The sequence below is a fragment of the Grammomys surdaster genome, unplaced genomic scaffold, assembly GCF_004785775.1.
Source record: "Grammomys surdaster isolate TR1022 unplaced genomic scaffold, NIH_TR_1.0 150, whole genome shotgun sequence".
Taxonomy (NCBI): domain Eukaryota; kingdom Metazoa; phylum Chordata; class Mammalia; order Rodentia; family Muridae; genus Grammomys; species Grammomys surdaster.
This window is the reverse complement of record NW_021604608.1, coordinates 21,599,297-21,621,608: the sequence shown is the minus strand read 5'-3', so window position 1 is coordinate 21,621,608 and position 22,312 is coordinate 21,599,297. Positions and strand designations below refer to the sequence as shown.

At 41.5% G+C, this 22,312-nt stretch overlaps 1 protein-coding gene across 4 annotated transcripts in view; it reads left to right on the top strand.

Annotated features, from left to right (window-relative positions):
• The window catches only part of Atp8a1 (ATPase phospholipid transporting 8A1), a 230,835-nt gene that overhangs the window by 181,102 nt on the left and 27,421 nt on the right, over nt 1–22,312 (top strand). For 3 of the 4 annotated variants that reach the window (XM_028765216.1, XM_028765213.1, XM_028765215.1), the window contains 6 exons: nt 5,015–5,089; nt 5,194–5,316; nt 9,258–9,336; nt 13,583–13,644; nt 18,845–18,901; nt 19,639–19,746. In XM_028765216.1, coding sequence (XP_028621049.1) covers nt 5,015–5,089; nt 5,194–5,316; nt 9,258–9,336; nt 13,583–13,644; nt 18,845–18,901; nt 19,639–19,746 — 504 coding nt within the window. Of the gene's footprint in view, nt 1–5,014; nt 5,090–5,193; nt 5,317–9,257; nt 9,337–13,582; nt 13,645–14,779; nt 14,848–18,844; nt 18,902–19,638; nt 19,747–22,312 lie in introns of those variants that run through there. The other variant, XM_028765214.1, reaches the window with a different exon arrangement.

The following is a 22,312-nucleotide window of genomic DNA, read 5'->3' as shown; positions in this document are numbered from 1 at the left end:
TATTTCTTAACATTATTTATCTTGTGGGTACATAAGTAGACATGTGTACACTTCAGAGGAAAGATCAGAGGACAACTTGCAGGAGTCTAGTCTCTCCAGGTCTATCCTGGGTTCCGGTGATGGAACTCAGGTCTTCAGGCTTGGCAGCAAGCACCATTACCTCCTGAGACATCTTACATAGCTCCAGGGACTTGGACGTGACTGGAGGTGACAAGGTAATGAAGAAAAGACAAATACATAGAAAGCTGGGGCTGAGTTGTCTGGGCTGTCTGCTGGAGAAGCCATAGCACCCAGAAGCTCAGTGTGCTTTCTATACAGAGGTGAACAGAGAGGCAGGGTGATTGCATCCAGCTCAAAAGGGAGGCAAAGGTATTCCATATAGATAAACAGTGAGGCAGGGTTTATGGTACACAGCTGGATAAAGCAGCAGGGTTAGCTACTCTCTGTAAGGCAGTCTCTATAGGGAAACAGTATTCAGGCTGTGAATATCTGGGGAGAGAAAGCTATGGTGGACATTTTCACCCTGCATTGCCAACACTCCACACTTGGTGCCCTGAGCAAGGCTTTTGCCATGTTCCCTGAGCCTCGTCCCAGGGGGAAGGCTTTGCCATTTTCTCCATGACTCCCAGGCTACAGAGTGGTGATGTGACCATGCCCATACCACCAGCAGCACACATCCACTCAGTACTGTGCAGGCACACTGAGGGCTTCCTCTGCTCCCTCTGTGTTCTTATTTTATTTAATGCCTGGCTCATCCCTGGGTCCTCAGAAACTGTATCATCATGATGAACCTCTAGGTATTACGAGTTTCTCATTCAGCTCTTAAGGATGTGCATAATTTGTTAAGAGAACTATCTTTCCACTGTATCTAGGACCTGCCCATATCCTCATAGATTTGCTGAGAGCTCCCTTACAGATAGATGGCTGTCTTCGCTACTTCCCTCTCCATTCTGAGGACTTTCCTATGCATCAATTAGAAGGACATGGCCTGCCCACTTCTTTATGGGCCCACATCTCACACCGGGGCTACTCGACTCCACATCTGCAGTTGGAAAGTGCTAAGCATCTGGCTCAGTTGTCTCTGTCAGAATTCTAAACTCTGAGTTAGATTCGGATGTTAAAACTTAAATTTGAGGCATACGTGTCTTTACTAGTCACTCAGCATCTGTAGTTGGGTTACCATGCTGTTGGCAAAGGTAGCCATATACTTGGAAACATAGCTTCATTGGTAGCTGATAGATTTGGTCTGGAAAACCTGTGTTTTAAGACTTAATTTCAAAGTAGTTGTAAGTTTTGTTTTTTAATCTTTGAAGTCAGGCTTTTGGTACACACCTGTAATTCTAGTACTTGCCGACAAAAGCCTGAGGATTGCCTGGGTACCTAATGAGACTGTCTCAGAAAACAGACAACAATAACAAAAAGCCAAGTATCTGTTTTCTATATAAATATATGGTTCTTCACTGTAAAAAATTATTTTATATATCTAACTTATATATTCTACATATCTAACTTACCTAATGTAATTCTCACTTAAATTATTGAGAGTGTGATACTCTGTTTACATAGATTTTTTTTAAAAGTCTTTTAAACATAGATGCATATGAAGTATAATCTTAATGAAATAAATTTACATTTTAAGTAGAAACTAGTTGACAATTATTTTAAATCTCGGTTGACAACAACAGTAAACAGAAAACTTCTGCACTAATGAAGAGAATAAAAACGTTTTACTTAGGTGAAAATGAAGTCTAAAAATTCTGTTTCTAACCCAGAACTATGTGATCTGTAGTTACCACACACTAAATTTGACTTGGCTTTGAATTTAAAGCCTCTTCATGAGCTATTTAACACCGATCACATTCTTAATGGGTTAAAAAGGGAAGTGAGAGAGAAACTTTACTGGAAACCTCATATTTATTTTTCTGTTAGTACTTTTTGGAAATGTATTTTGAATATAATTCAACTGTCTTGGAAATAGATTGAACTTTTAAATCAATTCCCCCCATACCCAACTTCAGCCAGCTAAAACAAGTTCTGCAGATGTTAATGGTTCATGTCAATACTGAGAATGAATAGGCAGAAAGCACACCATTGACTCTTTCCAGCGAGGACAACTGCCAGTCTCGAATCTCTCCTTTCTGGTTTTTTTTTTTTTTTTTTTTTTTTTGTGCTGATCAGGCGTGGGAGCAGGGAATGCATTGACTCTTTGCAAGCTGCTGCTTAATATGCAGAAGTGCTCCATCAGGAAAACGTCTGTGGGGCTTTAACTGAAACGCCTGTGCAGGGAAAGGGGGGGGGGGGCTTGGAGAAGAATTCATAAAGAACAGTCTTAAACCCAAAGGGTGCAGTAGATTGTCAGGGAAAAATGCTTTTCTGTCAGAGAATTACAGAGGGTATCACTCGCTAGCCCCTTCACTGCTGTGAATTACAACCACACACACACACACACAGAGAGAGAGAAAGAGAGAGAGAGAGAGAGAGAGAGAGAGAGAGAGAGAGAGAGAGAGATTCAGCAGGTGGCAATAGGAAACCTGCTCCGGGTAGCTGCGTGTAGGTGTTCACTTAACTCGTTGGCTCCTTCTGAACCCTCTGATTTCCTTTCTAACAGAGAAGAGATTTTCTTTAAGATGATTGGTGGTGTCTACGTTTTCTTAGACCCCGAAACAATGTAGTGGTTCTCCTTCCCAGAAAGTCATTAAAGTCAATAAGGTGATACTTTCCCAGGAAGCGCGGCTGGGAAGTTAAATAATCTGGGCACGGCCCCCAGAAGGCCTGGTGCTTGCTTGCTTTATCAGTGACTTTGGTGGAGTGAAGAGAGGGAATCTATGTGCTTATGCTAATTCAGGTCCTGCCTTACTTAGGGATGTGTTTCTAAGATATGGCTCAAGCCGAAAATCTCAGACTAACCTGAACTTAGTAGACTACTTCTGACTTTCTCTTTTTCTCAAAAAAAAAAAAAAGTTTAGAGAGAAAATTTGAATAATGAAATATTTACATAAAGATGTCTTGTAGTGAAAGACTCTTTCCTTATCTAGGCCTTCCAGTCCATTCTCTTACCAAAAAAAAAAAAAAAAAGCAACAAGAAGATGAATGTTTTGAAATACAAAGGACACATTTCTAAGCACACGTCACATACTTTTCATTCAGATGATAAGGTGGTTAAAGTGTCTTAATACCTGTTTAATAAAAGCTTTCTATTATAATACAGTCCACTTATATATTTTAAAGTGTGCTTTGAACACAAACTCGCTGTTTATCGGTGAGTTATTTTGTGTTTGAAACTTTCCATCTGTCTTCATTGACTCAAAGGAGAGTCTTAAAGTCTAATCTTGTTCTTAAATTAACTAAAGAATGTCACACTGGAAACAAGCTAAAGGGCCACTTACATCTATAATTATTGACCATGCATAATTTATTAAAATAAACCTATACAGTATCGATACTGATGAATTGATGCTTTAACAATGCATTTAGAATTCGTTACGCCCTGTGAGCCAAGTCATGTCCATTAGACTAATTTGTAGACATTCACTCTTACACACGCTCAATCATTCCCTTCTGCTATAAAAGCGAAGCAGGCCAGTACAGAAACTGTTCTGGGGAAGCTTGCCTGGGTTCATACTGGTAAATGGAGAGTTTGTAGCGGTTCATGTTTTGGTAATGAGGTTAAAGGAAACATAAAGTGTATCAAAGTTCTTGTGTCTCTGAAGTACTCTCATGAACCATGAATCAAGAACTTCTTCCCTGCTGCCTGCTGGGACTGTTTGCTGTGTTCTTCCCTGCTGCCTGCTGGTGCTGTGTGCTGTGTTCTTCCCTCATGTCTGCTGGTGCTGTGTACTGTGTTCTTCCCTCATGTCTGCTGGTGCTGTGTGATGTGTATGTGTGATCTACTTGCTGGGCCAGGCATTGTATTTTTCCAAGTCTGCTTGAGTTTTAATTATATTTAGGTTGGCTTTTTAAAATGCATTCTTTTTTAAGGTATTGTCAGTAATCATTTTAATTTCGTATGTGTTTCAAATTTGTTGAATAAAATTATCCCTAAATTTTGTTTTCTAAGTTAAGATTTCTCTTTCAAAGAGAATTACAAACATAGGAAAATAGTATGTTCTACTAATTAAAGATTTGATTTTTATTCAAGCATTAAAAGTTAAGTTCAGTTCACAAGCATCTGTAACTATACCTCCAGGAGATCCTGCATGTCTGATCTCCTCAGGCTCCTGCGCTCAAGTGCACATACCCACATATGCACACACATAACTAAAAATAAATCTGTAAGTTTAAAATATGCCAACATATAAATTCAAGTTTAATGTTCTGATGGCAGTAATTATCAAGAACTGTTTTAAAAACTAAAACATACTTAATAGATTAATTCTACTTTAAGTATCTATCCTAAGAAAAAGGGAAGATGTGTAAGATTTCAGTTAGGAATCATTTCCGATAGCAAGAGCTGTTAGGCTGGCTAAATCTCCACACTGCAAAGGTTCTGAATCCATTAGCAGTATTATAAGATGCTATGAGAACTCCATTAAGGGGGGGAAGTAGGCTGTGACACTATATACAGCTGTGACATTATTTGTATAAACTACACAAGTGACACCAAAGAAAACGATGGAAATTATTTTCTAAATAAATATGTGTAATATCTATAATTTTAAAAAAATTCTCTTTAACTGAATCCTTGAGGGGATTTTGAGAGAAGAATTAAAGCTTTCAGAATTTAATGACGTAAACATATTCATGTGTAGAAACAAGATGATATCTAATTTTTCTAGCTCTGTGATTGCTTGGCCATGTAGATATTTAGATTTAGCAAATAGAGCAAACTCTGGGTCAAATGGTGGCTATTTAATGAAGATGGCCCTTTAAATCAAAAATAAAGACAAGGAATACCGTCGTCCAGAGACCCACAGATGACTCCTCAGGGCTACTTTGCAGGCTTCAGTATGCAGCAGTTTCTAGGTGATGTGTTGAAGTTCTGTGTCCTAATTCCAGGGTCTTGTTTCCTTCCTAGATCTGGTTTGCCTTTGTCAATGGCTTTTCTGGACAGATCCTCTTTGAAAGATGGTGTATAGGGCTTTATAATGTGGTAAGTTGTGCACATTTGATAATTCCTATTTTGTTTAATACTAAAAGTAAATGTAGTACCGGTGCATCTGGCAGTCTGACGTAATGAGAAATATGTCACTCTAGATGTTTACAGCGATGCCTCCCTTGACACTCGGAATATTTGAGAGATCGTGCAGAAAGGAAAACATGTTAAAGTATCCGGAGTTGTACAAAACATCCCAGAATGCTCTGGACTTCAATACCAAGGTAGGAGCTTGTGTCCTCTCATCTCTTCAGAGGGGTTTTCTCGGTCGCTGCAAGCTTGGAGCACCTCAGCCAAGCACTCCAGGGTCCAACATGTAGCAAGTCACGGGAAGCTTCCAATATGGAAGGCAAAGGAGTTTTGTTGGTTGGATTAGTTTGAGAGATTTGTTGTTGTTGTCTGTTGTTTTGTTGTCTGTTTGTTGTTTTGCTTTCTTTAGTGGTTTTTTGTTTTCTTTAGTGTTTTTTTTCTTTTGAATGTTAAAATAAAACCATATTTCATTGGGTTCTTAGACAGCAATGAGTAGGCATGGCCTTCCAGGCTACACCACAGTCCTTTCAGACAGTGTAGGAAAAACTCACTTCTCACAGGCTAGTCACCTGGGACTAACCTGGCTGGCTGTACTGTGGGAGTATTCTCTCATTCTTTCCTAATGCAGGGAGGAATGATGTTCTCCTGAGAATGAGAGGGCTCGAGTCGGGCATTAGAACTGTCGTCTCTAGGAAGTAACCTCTCATTTACTCAGTAGCTCTGAGGCTTAAAATCAAAAACACAAGATGAAGTATCCAGCATGTCACCTAAAACCATCATCTGCCTGGGTTGTTGTTTTTATTTTTTGTTGTTTGTTTGTTTGTTTGTTTTTTAATCTAGAACATTATTTTCTTTTCTTTATTAGCATGAAAACTCCCATTAGCATAAGAAGCAACAGGTTTCATTTTGGAGTTCTCCTGTGCGGTTATTTTGGTTTACCCTCTTTGCGGCTTTTCCTCTCCTCCCTTCCTCTCATCCCCATTTGTGTCTTTCCACCCCCAGTTGTCCCCCTTGTACTTTCAGATCTCATGTGTTCCATCACCCTCCTCCTCCCTCTGTCGAGCCGCTCCCTCCCTCCCTCCCTCCCTCCCTCCCTCCCTCCCCAACCTCTTTCTATCTCTTCCCCTCAATCTACACTCATTTTCACCTGAACATAAATGGATAAAAATGAGGAGCTAAGAGCCACACACAGGAGAGAACACGCAGTGTTTGTCCTTCTGTGTCTGGACCGCCCGCCTCAGTTACTATAATATTTTCCATTGCCATCCATTTCCCTTCTAGGTTCATGGGCTTATTTTCTTTTACGGCTGAATGAAATACTACCATATAAATGAACCACATTTTTAATGTCCATTCATCTGCTGGTGGACTTTTGAGCTGATTCTGTTGCCTGGGTTCATACACTGCCTATCTAACACATCATAGGCTAGCGACTTCTCTGCTCTGTGATATTTTAGCCATTCCAGCAACAAAAGACTCCACTTCTGCATAGCTTACCCTTCTGCAAGGATATCTTTTAGCATGTTTTTACACTAGCATTATGTAACCTATTCAGGTTTCTGTGTGGTATAACTGGGAGGGGGGATTTAAAACGTCAGCAACCAAGGTAGATGCTATCCTGAAACTCTAATATCGTGTATATGAAAATGAACAAATATGATATCATTTTACTGAATCATTTCCACTTGATTTAGTGTATGTTTAGTAGTAAATTAGTGGCAATCGGGTTATAATTGCAATTCAGTGTTTTGAATTTATAGTTGCTTAACATGAGAACTTTTAATACTTATTAATTCATAAAGCTCTCTAGTGCTGAGTATCCTTAGTATACCAAGAACAAAGTGAAGCAAGTGCTTAGGTGCCTTTATACCATGTACCATAAATGATACTGTTGAGTTCATAACCAAGAAGATGGTTTTCTCCTGAGATGCGGTCTTCATGAGCTCACTTGTACAAGGATAGCCACTAGCATGCATGCATATAACTTCATGGCTTCAGGTTAAATAACTGAAACTAGCTAATTAAAGTATCAAATATCTGGAAGCTTGCTTAATTTATACTACTGGTTCTGACGTGTGTTTCTAGCGTTATAGTCTTAAACTGTCTCATAGTACACGATGTCTAATATTTTAATAGTTTTTTTAGGTTGGTTATTTGTTTGTTTATTTATTTATTATTTATTGTGAACAACTTGTATCAAGTTCTTCCCACATTGCTGCCATGGTTTTTGCTGTCTGTGGGGGACATTTTCAAACAATGAAAAGCTATAGTCAGGGCAGATGCATGGGTCATGAGCTCTTGCTTTCCTGCAGAAGTGTTCTGGGAGCCAAGTGCAAATGGGTACATCGGCAATGACTCTGATCAGCCGAGTGGGTTTTGTCACGCTCAGCTCTAGGTCCTTGTCTCCCTCCCGTATCGGGAACTCTGTGGTACTCTCACATTAGCTCGCCAGCCGCAGATGGGCCACGTCCACCTTGAATGAAAGCATACACTGATCCTCCCAGGACAACCCAGTCATCCTCTCATACCCTGCACACAGGGCAACATGGGCACAGTTTGGTGCACATATGACAGTGTGCAGTGTTGATGGAAGAGCAACTTTTTCCTTCTGTCTTTTATTGTTGAAGAAGTACTTCATTATCTTAGAGCCCAGGCATTTAGAAAGTCTTCAGAGCAACTCAATTGGCTTGTGCAATTCTCATATCTCTTTTAATATGTATTTAGCTTATGTATTCAGCTAGCCATCTATTTTTCTAAGGCTCAGGGATTTGAGGGGGGGGTGAATGATTTCAGTCAAACTGTTTGATTGAATCCCCATCTAAATGTTTTAAAATTCAGGAACAAATGGTTACAAAATGCATAGTTGTCTATACAGCGGTTGCCGAGGGTCCCCAGTGTGGAGCACTGTGGTCTTGAATGATGAGGCTTACATTTGTTATGGTAAAAGGGGTCGGAGGTTCTGAGGTCATGACAGGGGTTAAAGGATTAGCATGTGACAATAAGTATCAGTCAGGGAAATGGAAAAGTAGAACTAATTTTTCTTGCACCCACCTGTGCTTTCTGTCAAATAAAAACTTGTGGTAATGACACAGTTGGGAGAAGCGACAAAGGTTAATGAGCAGCACAAGTGGAGCCGTGTAAAGTATTGGAGCGTAAATTGGATCATACAATTCAGCATGGCTGGGAGAGCTGACAAAGGAGACTGAGATCACAGTGGAAAATTTCGGGAGGCAGGCAACTTAATTTCTGTTGTTTGAACAGCTTAAAACTATTAATACACGCCAATTGTATTTAACATGAAGCTCTGTTTGCGAGAAGCCATTTTAAATGATGAAGCTACAGCTGTTCTGCGGCTCATCAAGATTCTAAACAGTTTTCTATAACTTAATCTTTCACATTCCCGTTACGGAAAGTCCCGATGATGCCTGCTCTTCTATTTGTAATACCAAAGACATAAAAAGTAATGGCTGTTAAGTGACTGTGGTGATTGTCTGAGGCTTGGTATGGACAGATGTTAAGCATTGTAAAAGCCTTTGATAAATTCAGACATAGTCACAGTACTTTATTTTAATGAATATATAACCTAAATGGTAGACCTTGTGGTTTTTTTTTTACAGTGTATGCACATGCATGTCTATTACAAGAGAGAGAGAAAAGCATACTAATTTGTACCATTGAGATGTTTGCTGCGTAGTAGGGTAGGAAATAAAGTGGGGGAGAATTTCCCAGTCATGTCTCTTAAAGGCCTATTCTTCTAGAATTATGAAAAGAATTCCAGTGTAAAAGACTCCAGGATCTGCATTTGTTATTAGATTTTTGTGTGTGTGCGTACACATAAACACACACACACACCCTCTTTGGCAGGCTTCTTTATCAAACTTCTGATAGTGGATTTTATTTTTAAGTAGAAAAAAATTTTTCAAGTGAAGCTGAAAAAACATCTTGAGAAACATAAAAATAAATAAATGACCCATGAACGTCTAAGGCAGAGAGTGTCTGTCAGTTCTATTAAGTCACAGTGGTGGCCCCCGCAGAAACACATTTTGTGCATCTAGCTTGTAGATAAAAAGAAAGGTCAGAGGTCACAGCACGAGTTTATCGCAAACGGTTCTCATGGATTCTTGTTTTCCCTCAGGTTTTCTGGGTTCATTGTTTGAATGGCCTCTTCCACTCGGTTATTCTGTTTTGGTTCCCACTGAAAGCCCTTCAGTATGGTAAGTAGAAAGGCTACTAATGCAGGGAGCTGCTGCCTCACTGTTTTAGGAAAGGAACTCGTCGTTGGTACACCTTCAAAGTTGTGGCCAAGAGTTTCCTTCTGTGGCGTTTTTCTTAATCTAAAATGTATGCATCCAAAAGTGTGCACGCAGGAGGGATTTTTATTATTCCTTCAGTAGTCAAGTGATTTAATCTGTGCAAAGCCTTTCTACTTTATTTCTCATGCTTCTCAAACTTGCAGACTCTATGACATTTTCTCCTTTGCAAATGTATATGCGAAGGCAGTAAGTGCTATTGTCTTATGTCACCTGCTTATTGTACCTACGAGGCTTCTACAATTGAGCCTGATCAGTCATGCTAAGCATTTTCAGGTGAACTTGATCTGATATTTTTTAAATGAATTTTCCCCCTTTGTCTTGGAGTGTCTTTTTCTCCACTGGCTTCAAGGGAGTGATTTTATTCCATTGGTTCTGAAAGAGAGGATCACGGTATACTTCCTATGTACATAAAAATGATGAAGTAGCCACACTAGAAAGGAAGGATGTCTGTCCTGCCTAGTCTGATGCTTCTGAGTCCCCAGGCTGACCTTTTCCCTGGGGTACTAAGGAAGATGCTGGCCCTTCAATGCTCTGTGCTTCAAGGTTGCAAGATGGAAAAACATCAGCTCCTTCTCCACTCAAGTAGCTGCTGCTCCATCCTAAGTACAGGCATTCCCACTATCTATGAATTCATGGTTGCTAGCATAACACCTCCATGCTGCCTGTTCTTGTTCCCCTGCGGGTCCTTTAACATAGGTTTCCAGAGTGACCTTGATAAACCATGAGCCAAGCCAAGTACCTCAAAGCTTACTACACTTCCAACAAACAAGTTACTACAACATTTTAACATCAGATTGCCCACCTCTAGGCTCCTATGTGTTCTTTCCCAGAGAGGCTTTGCACAGAGAAGCCATCTGAGATCACCTTTGTCCCACTACTGCAGCACCCCGATTCCCCTTGCTGTCCCCACATCCGCACATGACTTGCCTAGCCTGGTTGTTTATTTCTCTCTGCATCATCTTCCTCCTCTAAGATTTAGCAGGCTAAGGAGTGAGTCCAGTTGGTAGTGTTAGCTGTTCTCAGAACAGGGCCTCACTTCTCACAGGTACCCAGACAACTGCAGATGGATTATTTCGGCTTACAGTAGGAACGCCTAAGTGTTACCGAGGAGATGGTGAACTCCTGCCCTAGCCAAGATTTTAATCTTCTTTGTCAATTATTCAGGAAATTATAGCAGTACATGCTGCTTAATTTCAAGGCTATGAGAATAGGTTTGTTTTCTTCTAAGGTACAAATAAGTTATTGCAACATTTCAACATGCACAGTTCAATGGTTTTTGGTATCTTCATTCAACTATGAAAATGTCACTACCACTTAATATCATAATGTTTTATCACCCCAGGAAGAAATCCTGTGCCCATTAGCAGTCACTCTCTGATTCTTCCTAACCTTCTTGTAACCCTTGGAAACCACTAATTTTTCTATTTCTGTGAATTTGCCTATTGTAAGCATGTCCTATAACTGGAATTACATACATAACCTTGGCCTTTGTACTTTGCAGCATCAGTCAGCACTCCATCACATTTCCTGGTTAAATAATATTCCGCTGTCTGAATATCCCATACTTTGTCCATTAATCGGTTGGTGGACAGTATGTTGTTTCTCAGTTTGGGGGCAACCAGATCCCAAAGTCCAGGATACAATTCAGGATATTCTGACCTTAAACCAATTGACCAGGTACAGTTAATTTTCAAGATGTAATATTAACATAAGAATGGAAAACAAGATATCACCAATCCATGAAACTACTATTTCAACATTCTAAACTAGAGAAGGGAAAAACAAACCAAAATTTGGGCTGGAGAGATGGCTTAGCAGTTAAGAGCATGGACTGCTCTTCCAGAGGTCCTGAGTTCAATTCCCAGGATCCACATGGTGGCTCACAACCATCTGTAGTGAGATCTGATGCCCTCTTATGGGGTGTCTGAAGACACCTACAGTGTACTCACATAAAATAAATAAACCTTAAAATAGATAGATAGATAGATAGATAGATAGATAGATAGATAGATAGATAGATAGATAAATAAATAAGCCAAACCAAACAGCATATGGTATACTTGGTCATGCCAGATCTCTCGCTGGGTTTACTGGGAAACAGTCCACATCAGCACGCTTCAGCCCAGCCATCCCCAGCAGCTGCTGCCTGTGAAAACCAACTCCAGACAAGTCTAGAGGACTCTGCTTTTCCCTCAAAGACCGAGTTATAGGTAGCACAGACTTGGTAGCAGTTTGAAGTTGAGGGCTCTGTATTGTTCTACCTTTGTGCCACTTTTAAGTGAGTGCTAAGAGACTAACAGACTTGCTTTGCTTTGAAAGTATGGAAGAGCAGGAGTCTATAAAAAAGTACACAATAGAAAACACAATCACCGTTTTTAGTGGAATAATTCCAAGAGTTGCCTATAGTTGTCTTATAAAACGTAAGAGCTTTTGGGAATCTGTGGAGTCAAAATTTGAGTATTTATATATTTTTGTAATATTAAGTCAGTTCTTGTCTTTTTCGGTTATGATATATGGTCAGTGGGGGATAAGGTACATAGTGCTTTGATAAAAGCGATGGACTGCTCTTTGCGTCCATCCAGACTCACAGTTACCCTTGAAGAAACTGTAGGCCAGCCTCTGGTAATCTCTTGAACACTGGTGTACCCAGGAAATGTGGGCAAGCCGCACAGGCATAAAAGCAGTAGCTTGCTCTGTGGGAAAGGTTGTTCCCTCCATGAGTAGAACCATTGGCTTCCAAACAACAACAAAAGAGATGGCTCAGAGGTTAAGAGCACTGGCTGCTCTTCCAGAGGTCCCAGGTTCAATTCCCAGCACCTACATGGCAGCCCATAACTGTCTGTAGCTCCAGGATCCAACACCCTCACATAGACATACATACAGGCAAAATGTCAATGCACATAAAATAAAAATAAATACCTTATTTTTTTAAAAAACTCTATCTCTGGAATAAAAACAATATGTGGTGAGTTTTGGTGTAGTATAAAAGAATGATTGGAAAAGATTACCAAGATAAACACAGACACACCCATTGTAACCCTGTGTACCCCTACAAAGCCGTATTTCTCTGAACTATTTTAACCAAAGCAACATTTGAGAACCCAGCTGTATTCCGTTAAATGCTGGACATTAAAGAGACTGATGTAAAACAATGCCAACTTTCTCGCTCATTTTTGTTTAGGAAAATAGTTATTTTTCATAAAATGTGTTTATATGACTTTGCGCTCGGTTTATTACTGTTATTTTTTTAGATAAAGATACAGATTTCTTTTAATGTTTTGTTTTAATTTCTAATTTGGTAAATACTGCTAGCTATAAAGCATGTATGTGAAAGCTTCTGGGAATCCTCAATAATTTCTGAGTGACTCCACAGATCAGAAATGAAAGCCAGTGGTGTATCAGTCCTCTAAGCGCTCACCCCAGACAGGGCATGTGACTTGTGTGGGCTTGCAAACCAGCCAGAGCGAGGAGCTTCCTGCTGCCCTTCAGAAGGGAGCTGAGCTCCGTGGGAATTGAGTATCAATATTTTCGAAACATCATAACATCTCTTCATTAGTTGCTATTCCTTCATCTACAGTTGTCTTTGCTAATCATCCCTAGAAAAAAAACAAAAGACTTTAGATATGCCCAGAAATCCAGCCAGGCCCTCAAAAAAATCATGTGCCAAGGCATGAGGTTGGTGCTCCTTTGTGTCTGAGCATGGTTTCTCATGGGTCACTCTTGTTTCCACAATAACAGCTTCATTGACAAGGTCCCGGCGACTCTCACTATTCTGCTGGCAACCTTCTGCACCAGGACTCCAAACGTCACATCCTGTCACTACTCAGACCTTTAAGCTTTCTAAGTGATTAAGAGTCCAACGTTTTTATGTATTTATGATGTATTTATTTTCACCCTGTGGATTCGAGGAGTTGGTTAGTGACTCAGCCTTCCCGCTTGCTTTGCATGGGCTCTTGGAATCTGGTGTTTCATTTGTGGCCCATTTGTAGCAGCTTTGTGAGGAAGAGCAGCATTGTCTGAAACATCCACTTCATCTCTGGCCCCACAGCGTACCTCTAGGTTCTTCTTGTGTTCAAAATGGCTAAGTTGCTTCCTCCTTTTTGAGCCTTTGCTTTCTTCTCTAACAAGCCTCTTTTTTTCCTTGCAGGCACGGTATTTGGAAATGGGAAAACCTCAGATTACCTGCTTCTGGGAAACTTTGTTTACACTGTGAGTTGGGGGGGGGGGGGGCTTTGCGTGTTTTTGTCTAAAGCCACACCTTTCGTCTTTCAGATTTAAATGTGTGCAGGGAGAGGAGGGTTAAATGTCATTTGCGGGTTTCCTTTAAAACTAAAATAAGGCATTCGGAGTTATTAAGAGTTTTTGACTTTAAGTTTTGTTGGGTTCATACTCAGGTGATTTTATGTGAACCTTCTCCTCATTTTAACTGGTCAAATAAAGGCTAGAGCCTGTGATTGGGCAGTGGAAGGGAAAGGTGGGGCTGCAAGTTTTAGAAAGGAAGAGAGAGGAAGGAGGAGGGGGAGACTAGGAGACTGAGGAGAGAGAGGACGAGGAGGTGGGAGGAAGATGGAGCAGAGCCATGTGGTCTGGAGGAGTCACAAGTAGCAAGGGATCTATCTCATAGCTGGGAATAGTGAAGTGGTACGTCTGCCCAATCTAGACGTGCAGTTTATAAATATTATAACTGAGTTGTGTGTTCTTTGCACGGGCTTATTGGGGTTGGAGATTTACTGGGTTTTTTATTTTCGTTTTTGTTTTGAGTTTGGACCTCACTGTGTAGCCCAGGCTGGCCTTTTAACTCCGAGCCCTTCTGACACAGCCTCCAGGCCAAGAATGATTGATTACCAGTCATGCGTGTACCATCGCACCTGCTCTTTCTAACTATGATTTGGATTCACTGACTTTATAAGATTTCTGTTACTTTGATTTTCAGTATTTCTTCTTTCTACCTGTTCCCCCCCCCCCTTTTTTTTAATTTTTAACTTCCTCCTCAAATTTATCTTACTGCCATAACTAATTATTTTTGGCCTTCCTGAATGTTCCCAAATTTCATCAAAGTATTTTTGGGTGTACACCCAGTGATTTCTCTAAAGGCTCAAGCTAACTAACTTTACAGCAAGGCTGGAGAAATGGCTCAGTGGTTAAAAACACTGGCTGCTCCTCAGACCTGGGCTCAGTTCCCAGCACCCACATTTGTGAATAACCATCTGTAACTCCAGAAGATTTTCACACTTTCTTCTGGACCTTGGGAGATACCAGGCACACAAGTTGTGTACATACATACATACATACATGCAAACAAGTATTCAAACACATATGATAAAATTTTATTTTTATTTTTTAGTGTGAATGATCAGCAGGCTTATGAAACGTTTTCTCCACAACTGCCAGGACCCACCAAGCTCTTCTCACTGCCACTAAGATGCCAGAAACCACTCAGGCGATTTTTCCCCTAAAAGTCAAGAAGATTACAGAATGCTAATGCCCATGGTGATACAGTTGCCATCCAATCCGTGGTCATTCCAACCTGAATCCTACACGCTCTGACCAGCACTCTGTCTATCCCAAATGTGCCCACTCGCTCCCTCTTCAGCCTCAGCATGGAGAAAGTGTGGCCAATCGGCCATTGATATGACTGACCGATAGTGGTGCTCAAATGTCAATTTGAGCCAGAGAATATAGCTTGTGGAGGAGAATGCAAACTCAAATGTTGGAATGTCTGAATGGTAGGAAATTAAGTTCATTTGCTGTGCTAATTTGTTTGAACTCTCAACTCTACACCATCTAGAAGAGAGTTTAGTAAGGAACTATCTAGAACCAGCTGTCCGATAAACACATGTGTCTGTAGCGATCATCTTGATTGTTAATTGAGATAGGAAAACCCACCATGGATTCGGTTAGGACCATTTCATGGATTGGGCTTTCTGTTGTATCAAAAGGGAGAGTTCTAGCAAGCACACGTGGAGGTGTGCATTCATTCTATCTCTGCACTTGACTGTGGATACGATGCTTAAAAGGCCCTGCCTTGATTTCCCCGGAATAATGACTGTAACCTGGAATTGCAAGCTGGGTCAAGTCAAGATACCTCCAGGTTGCTTTTGGGGGGAAGGGAGGAGGAGAGGGTTGTTTTATCACAGCAATGGAAGTTACACTCAGTTAGCCAGAGGGTCCAGGTTTGGGGAAAATCTTGGGACTTCTTTCCACTGGTGTTTTCTCACTGAAGGAGTGAAGGAAAAGCGCAGCCATGTTTTGAGAGGATCATTCTCTTGAGGCATGAATGCCAAAACAGAACTGTGTGAATACCTAACCCAGTAGGTGGAAATCCATGCGTTTTCCTATCTCAATTAACAGTCAAGATGATCGCTACAGCTTATGTTATGGCTGTGTCTAGGGGGACACATTAAAGTCTCAGGTCTCAAGAGAAATTCTTTTCTTTCATTTGTCATTAATTAGAAATCTTAGGTGGCTTAACCTAAATAATATTTACTAATATGAATTCAATGTCTACGGATATTAATCATAATTTACCACCAGATATCCTGATGAGGAAACCCAACTGTACCTCTATAACGTAACTTTCCAACCCTGCTGAAAAAAAAATGTCTAAAGCTGTCCCAAAGCCTGAAAGTAGGAGTTGACACTGTGGCACTGGGAGTCACCAGTACTGGGCAAGAAGTACATTTCTAGTGCTGAATTAATCCCAATGCCCATAGTTTCCTTGACTTGCAATATTTCAGTTTTTTTCATGTAGTTATAAATAGATCATAATAATATAAGCACTAGTCTTAACTGTTTTCTATTCATTGTTTTAATCAAAAGCAACACTGTGAGGAAGATGTTTTCATCACTGCAGGAAATAACTGCACAAAACAACCTAAGAGAAAAAAGAGCTTATTTGCTCACGGTGTCCAAGGTGTCCATGAACTGACATGGTGGGAAGGTGTGATGATTAATCTTGCATGTGATCACACATTCTAGCTGATGTGATGGCTGCTGTCTCTGGACACATGGGCCTGGGCTGCATTAGACAGGAAGCTGAAATGTGAACCTAAGAGCAGTCCTCTTCTCTCTTCTTCAGTCCCTGCCTACAGCTTCTTGCCCTGAGTTTCTTCCCTGACTTCACTCCATGATAGACTATAGCCCGTAAGATGAAATTAGCCCCTTCCTCCTCGGGTTGCTTTTTTATCATGGTGTTTATCACAGCAAGAGAAAGCAAAATAGAGTAGAAATTGGTACCAGAAGTAGGACCTTCTTGTAACAAACTTTATGATGTTCTAAGTCAGCAGTCGGGTGGGGGATGGGGGTTATTGTGGAGATTTGGGCTGGGGGGCGGGTGATGTGGATTATTGGAGAGATTCAGGCCAGAAAAGACATTGAGTGCTCAAAGATTAATGGGCTATTCTGTGAGAGCCTGGATGACAAAAAAAAATACAGACGAAGGGGCCTGGCTTGTGAAGTTTCAGAGGAAAGTTTTAGGGTCCCTCAAAGCCTCTCAGAGTCATTAGTATAAAAATTTGAATTTAAAACCTGCAGTTTCTAATCAGCTGGAGCTGAAGAATCAGCTGTGATTAACAAGAGACCAGCACCACTGAAGCAATTGCCTAGCTAGGACATTGGGACGGCTGGTGCTGGTTAGCAGGGGCTGGGATTTTGCAGCAGTGATTACTAAGAGACCAGGATCATTGGGGTGAAATCTTCTGAGAAGTATTTCTTCAGGGTCAGTACACAGTGCGGGGGCCAGTGCCGCACATCAGCTTGCTATAGAACTCTGTATAGAGCATGTAGGGTCTCTCCCACGTGTTTCTGGTTTTGAAGGCATGAATGGGTCAGAGAGCAGCTGAGGCTGGATACTGGGTGAAAGGACTAGTGTCTCCCTGAAGACAGGCCCACAGAAGGCATTGCTGAAGATGCAGCCTCAGTTGAAGTGGAGACCCCAGGACTGAAGGGGCCCTGGAGGGAAACTGAGGCTTTGCACTGAAAGAGGCCCTTGTCGTAGTGGAATCCCTAGGATTACTGGAGATGCCAGGACTCTGAGATGCCCACCACAGAAAACTAGACCAGGAAGTAATGGTGGTAAGGAGACAGTGACACAGCGGCAGCCATCAGAGAGAGGATGCATACTCTAACAGGCTTCCTCTGCTTTTGCCTTCTGGTCCCTCACCTTATATAATGACACTGACCACACTTGGGCAAGTTTTCCTTTAGACAGTGCTTTCTGGAAATGCCCACACAAACAACCCCAATGTGGTTTACTAGTCTCCTAGGTGCTTCTCAGTTCTCTCTCAGTGGTTACCACTCAGTGGTTACCACTCAGTGGTTACCACTCAGTGGTTACCACTCACTCAGTGGTTACCACTCACTCAGTGGTTACCACTCACTCAGTGGTTACCACTCACTCAGTGGTTACCACTCACTCAGTGGTTACCACTGAGGCGTCTGTAGGGGAGACACAGAGCAGTCAAGGTAGCTTTCATTTCCTTGTTCCAGAATTGGTAAATTGTCTTAGGGTTTCTATTGCTGTGTTGAAACACTTTAAGCAAAAGCAACTTGGGGAAAGAAAGGGTTTATTTCACCTACTCTTACTTGGCACTGTTCATCATTGAAGGAAGTCAGGGCAGGAACTCAAGCAGGGCAGGGACATGGAGGCAGTTGCTGATGATGCAGAGGCCATGGAGGGATGCTGATAACTGGCTTGCTTATCATGTCTTTCTTATAGAACTCAGGACCACCAGCCCAGGGGTGGCCCCACCCACAATGGGCTGGGCCTTTCCACAGCAATCCCTTATTAAGAAAATGCTCTACAAGCTGATTTAATTTGTCAGTTGAGGTTCCTCTCTCTCAGATGACTTCAGCTTGTGTCAAGTTGGCATTTACTAGCTGGGACACCAATATTATCGCCCGCAGCAGATGGTGTGTGCTTCGAGAAGTGGCTGACTCTCATAGCCTGCATTTGCAGAATGATATGTACCTAAAGTTCCAGAGCTGAGACTTAGGTTCCTAAACGTCTAAGTTGTTTTACTTCTGTAATTTATCTTTAAGATCCAGGAAGTGGGCTTTTAGCGAAACACATTTCAGTTACAAACATTCAGTTAAAAGGGGCTCGAAACCTCACATTCACATAAGTACATGATATTGCTATTGGTGAATTGTCCAGAATTCAGATAGCAGCACGCTGAGTGACCTCCCTAATAGACTCTGAGGCTGTGAGCGCATGAGCAGAGATGGGAGACCCATGCAAATGGCAGCTAATACCATCCCCTAATGAGAGCCATTCACCCGCACGGTGAGCACCCAGCTGGTTTAATTCAGACCTGTTTCTTTGATGGAAGTCTCTCTGTCACGATAGACTATAATACCTATAAAACAAGATGTATGAGACAAAGTAATATTTTTCCCTTTCTGTTTTTAGTTTGTAGTGATAACTGTGTGCTTGAAAGCTGGACTGGAAACCTCCTATTGGACATGGGTAAGAATATCTCCAATCACATGTCTCTTTATCACAAAGCCTACAGTTATTGATTGTGAAGCACTGGACATGGAGGGGTAACTAGGAATTATGGGTGGAATACACTGAGTTTATTACTGTGAATAAATTCCATGAGTTTATTACTATGGCCCCTCCAGCCTTTAACTCAGCACTGTTCACCGTTCCTGCCACAAAATGACAGAGGCAGTCAGACTTAGGTGCCTTTGCTAAAGGATATCGTGGGACTGGTGTTCCATAGAAACCTATTAGGAAATAATTCTGAAGAACAATCAAATTCGTGAGAGGTCTGTCCTTGGACACAAATGCATACATAGTCTGTATAAAACAAGTTCTGCTTCCAACATGTTAGTTTTACAGCCTCTCCACTTCTAGGAAGAGAGGCTCAATAAAGAAAACAAAATTGTAGTTTGTTGCTCAAGGGGGTTGGGGGAGGGAATTGGAAAGAGGAACTTATATTTGACACCCCTTGTTCTCTTGTGTATCTAACATCTTAAAGAACAAGCATATGGAGCACAGAGAAATGTGAATAAAAAGATAGCTGTGGCTTAAAAAGATACAAGTTAGAGTAGAGAGAGAGCCGTGATGGAAATTACAGAACAAATGCATACAATTGTAGCACGTTTCCGGGAGATTGTGTTTTGATCTGTGAGTGTTTCAGTACTGGCTGTGTGCTTGATGGGTTGGGAGTGTCTTGACCCAGATCTCCTTCCTTGCAGTTCAGCCACATTGCCATCTGGGGCAGCATTGCGCTCTGGGTGGTGTTCTTCGGGATCTACTCGTCTCTGTGGCCTGCCATTCCCATGGCCCCTGACATGTCTGGAGAGGTAATGTGTGCTAATGACTCATGCACCAGCAGTGCCTTAGAAATGGGTATCTATTAACGAGCCTGCGTCCTGCTCAGCGTGACTTTCCATTTTGTGGGTCTCTATTCAACTAGCGCTTGGCCACCCTCAAATGCCACAAGCGGGAGAGATAAATCTCCAACTAGTATTTTAACTTCAACATTTAACTTAAATCTGACTTATCCTTTCATAAACATAACTGGAACAATAATATATGGCCATGGGGAACTTGAATCTTGTCACGGATACCCACATAGAAGATGCCATTTTTAAAAATTGGACCATAAATCCACAAGTGCATGTAGGGTAAGAGACTGAGGGAAATGGCATGGCCCCTTCTTTGGGACAATCTGTCATTCGGTCTGCCTGCTGTCTCTCATTCCAAAAAGAAGTCAGCTGTCACTAGATTAAGTGCACTTTTCAAGCTGTCTTAATGACATCAGTTTGACTCTTGTTTTGAAGGAATTGAGACACGTGACATCTCGGCCTTATCATCCTCCGTTTTCAATGCCGTCTTTCAGTTTCTTGTTACACTGGGAGGAATTGAGTTATTAGGTGTTTGTGGGGGGAGTGTCAAAAGATCCCCTTTCCTTCAGAAGAGGGTCCAGCAGTAGGAGGGCTTATGATTTCAATTGCAGGAAATTTGACATAAAATGTATAAAAGAAAATGTGGAAAACATTTCAGGATTTCCTGTGACCGCACAGTAACTTGCAAATCAAGGTAACGTGAGCCCTGTTGCGGGCTGCTGTTTCGCAGTGTTCACAGGAACCCTCTCCGGTGGTTTGCGCGTATTCCCTGCCCGTAACTCTGCCTGCGTGCCCTTCACTTTTGACAGTCTGGTTTATAGATCATTTTCATGAAATCTGATCTGACAGCACCCTGCTTTTTATAAATTAACAGAATGCAGACACTTAAAAAAAAAAGAATGTGGTTAGATTTATTAGAGAGGGGCATTATATACTATTACAGGAAAACCAGATGCACCAAGAAGCCCGCTCTTCCCTCCACCGAACGTGAAGGTATCTTTTGAAACACACACTGTGAAGCCTAGAAAAATTTACAGCATGTGTTTTAAAGAGAGCAGAGAGAAAGCCGAGAACATGCCTCCTCTTTGCCTTGGTTTTAAGTCTCTTTTTTTTTTCTGGAAGAGAAAAATGGTTCATGTGTGTGACATGTATGTCTCCAGTCTCTGACGCTGCTGTGTGGGAAACCCAATGCTGCTCTGTCCCTGTGTTGTGAAGCCTGCCTGAACCTGCTTTCTCCCCAAGCTTAGGCCTAACTGAACCTCTTTCACTACCCGTTAAGTCTCCTTCGTGTACCTATGTCTCTGTGTTGACTTTATCTTCAAAATGAGTACCACAGAAGATCTTGAGACCCCTGATCACTTAAGCAACTGTGGCTAGTGGGCCTGATGACAAGAACTGAGTTTTTGACCACCTACTTCTAGGACAAGTGCAAAGTAGGATTGGCTTCTAGCCAACCAAATATAATTCAGCCCCTGCCTGTAGAATTCCTGGTATTACCCAAACACGGAACTTAATATTGTCTCCTGAGACACCCGCCAGTGCCGTGTTTAATTCAAAGTGAGATGAATGTCAGTACCCCATCACAGTTCTGTTCCCTTCATGGACGGTGGGAACTGCTAATGGGAGCTCTGTTTCTTCCTGCTTTGTGACTACCGCAACTTTGGATAAAGAATTTACATAGCTGGAACATCATTGAAAATATAAGGACTGAACCAGTCCAACTGTAGGCTTTACTAGCTTGTCCAAAACATGTCAGTCTTGCTAATCCAAGGAAAGATTGATTCTTTAACACTGTGCTGCACTTCAGTGCTTGTCACGCCTTCTGATGTGTGTGTACATGAGCATATGTGTGTTCAAATGAACCTCCTCTCCAGCCAAGGGTTTGACAGAACTGCCATTCATGTTGTCAAACATCGGTGGCGTCCATTTGTTTCTTGAGCAGTGGGGTAACAGGATCTCCTGTGCTCAGCTTGTGACATTTCATGATAAGCACAGCTACTAACGGTTATATTAGAACTCAAGTCATTTCAGAAAGAAGTGATTTCTCATGTGTGTGAAATTTTACATATCCTAGAATTCTTTATCTCAACTGACACTACAGACTCACTCTCTCTCTCTCTCTCTCTCTCTCTCTCTCTCTCTCTCTCTCTCTCATATATATATATATATATATATATATATATATATATATATATATATAAAAAGTTTTCACCTTTGTGCCAATATTTTATATCTATTCTAAGGTTGGGCAAACACTGGCTGATCATCTTACAGTTCGTTTATTCATCTGACTTTCATAATGAAGTCAATGCAGTGTACATACAGCAGCACATTATTGTAGGTAGCAGCCGTCAACACTAACTGGCTTGACATGTGCTGTATAATACACGTAGTGAAACACCACCCAGAGCAAGGCCCAGAGTGTGGGGGTACTTCACAGAACTCCTGACACAGTGTGGGTAAGAACTTTCTCTCACCACCAATAGCAAGGTCACCGGTGTATGGTCCAGAGTCTACATGT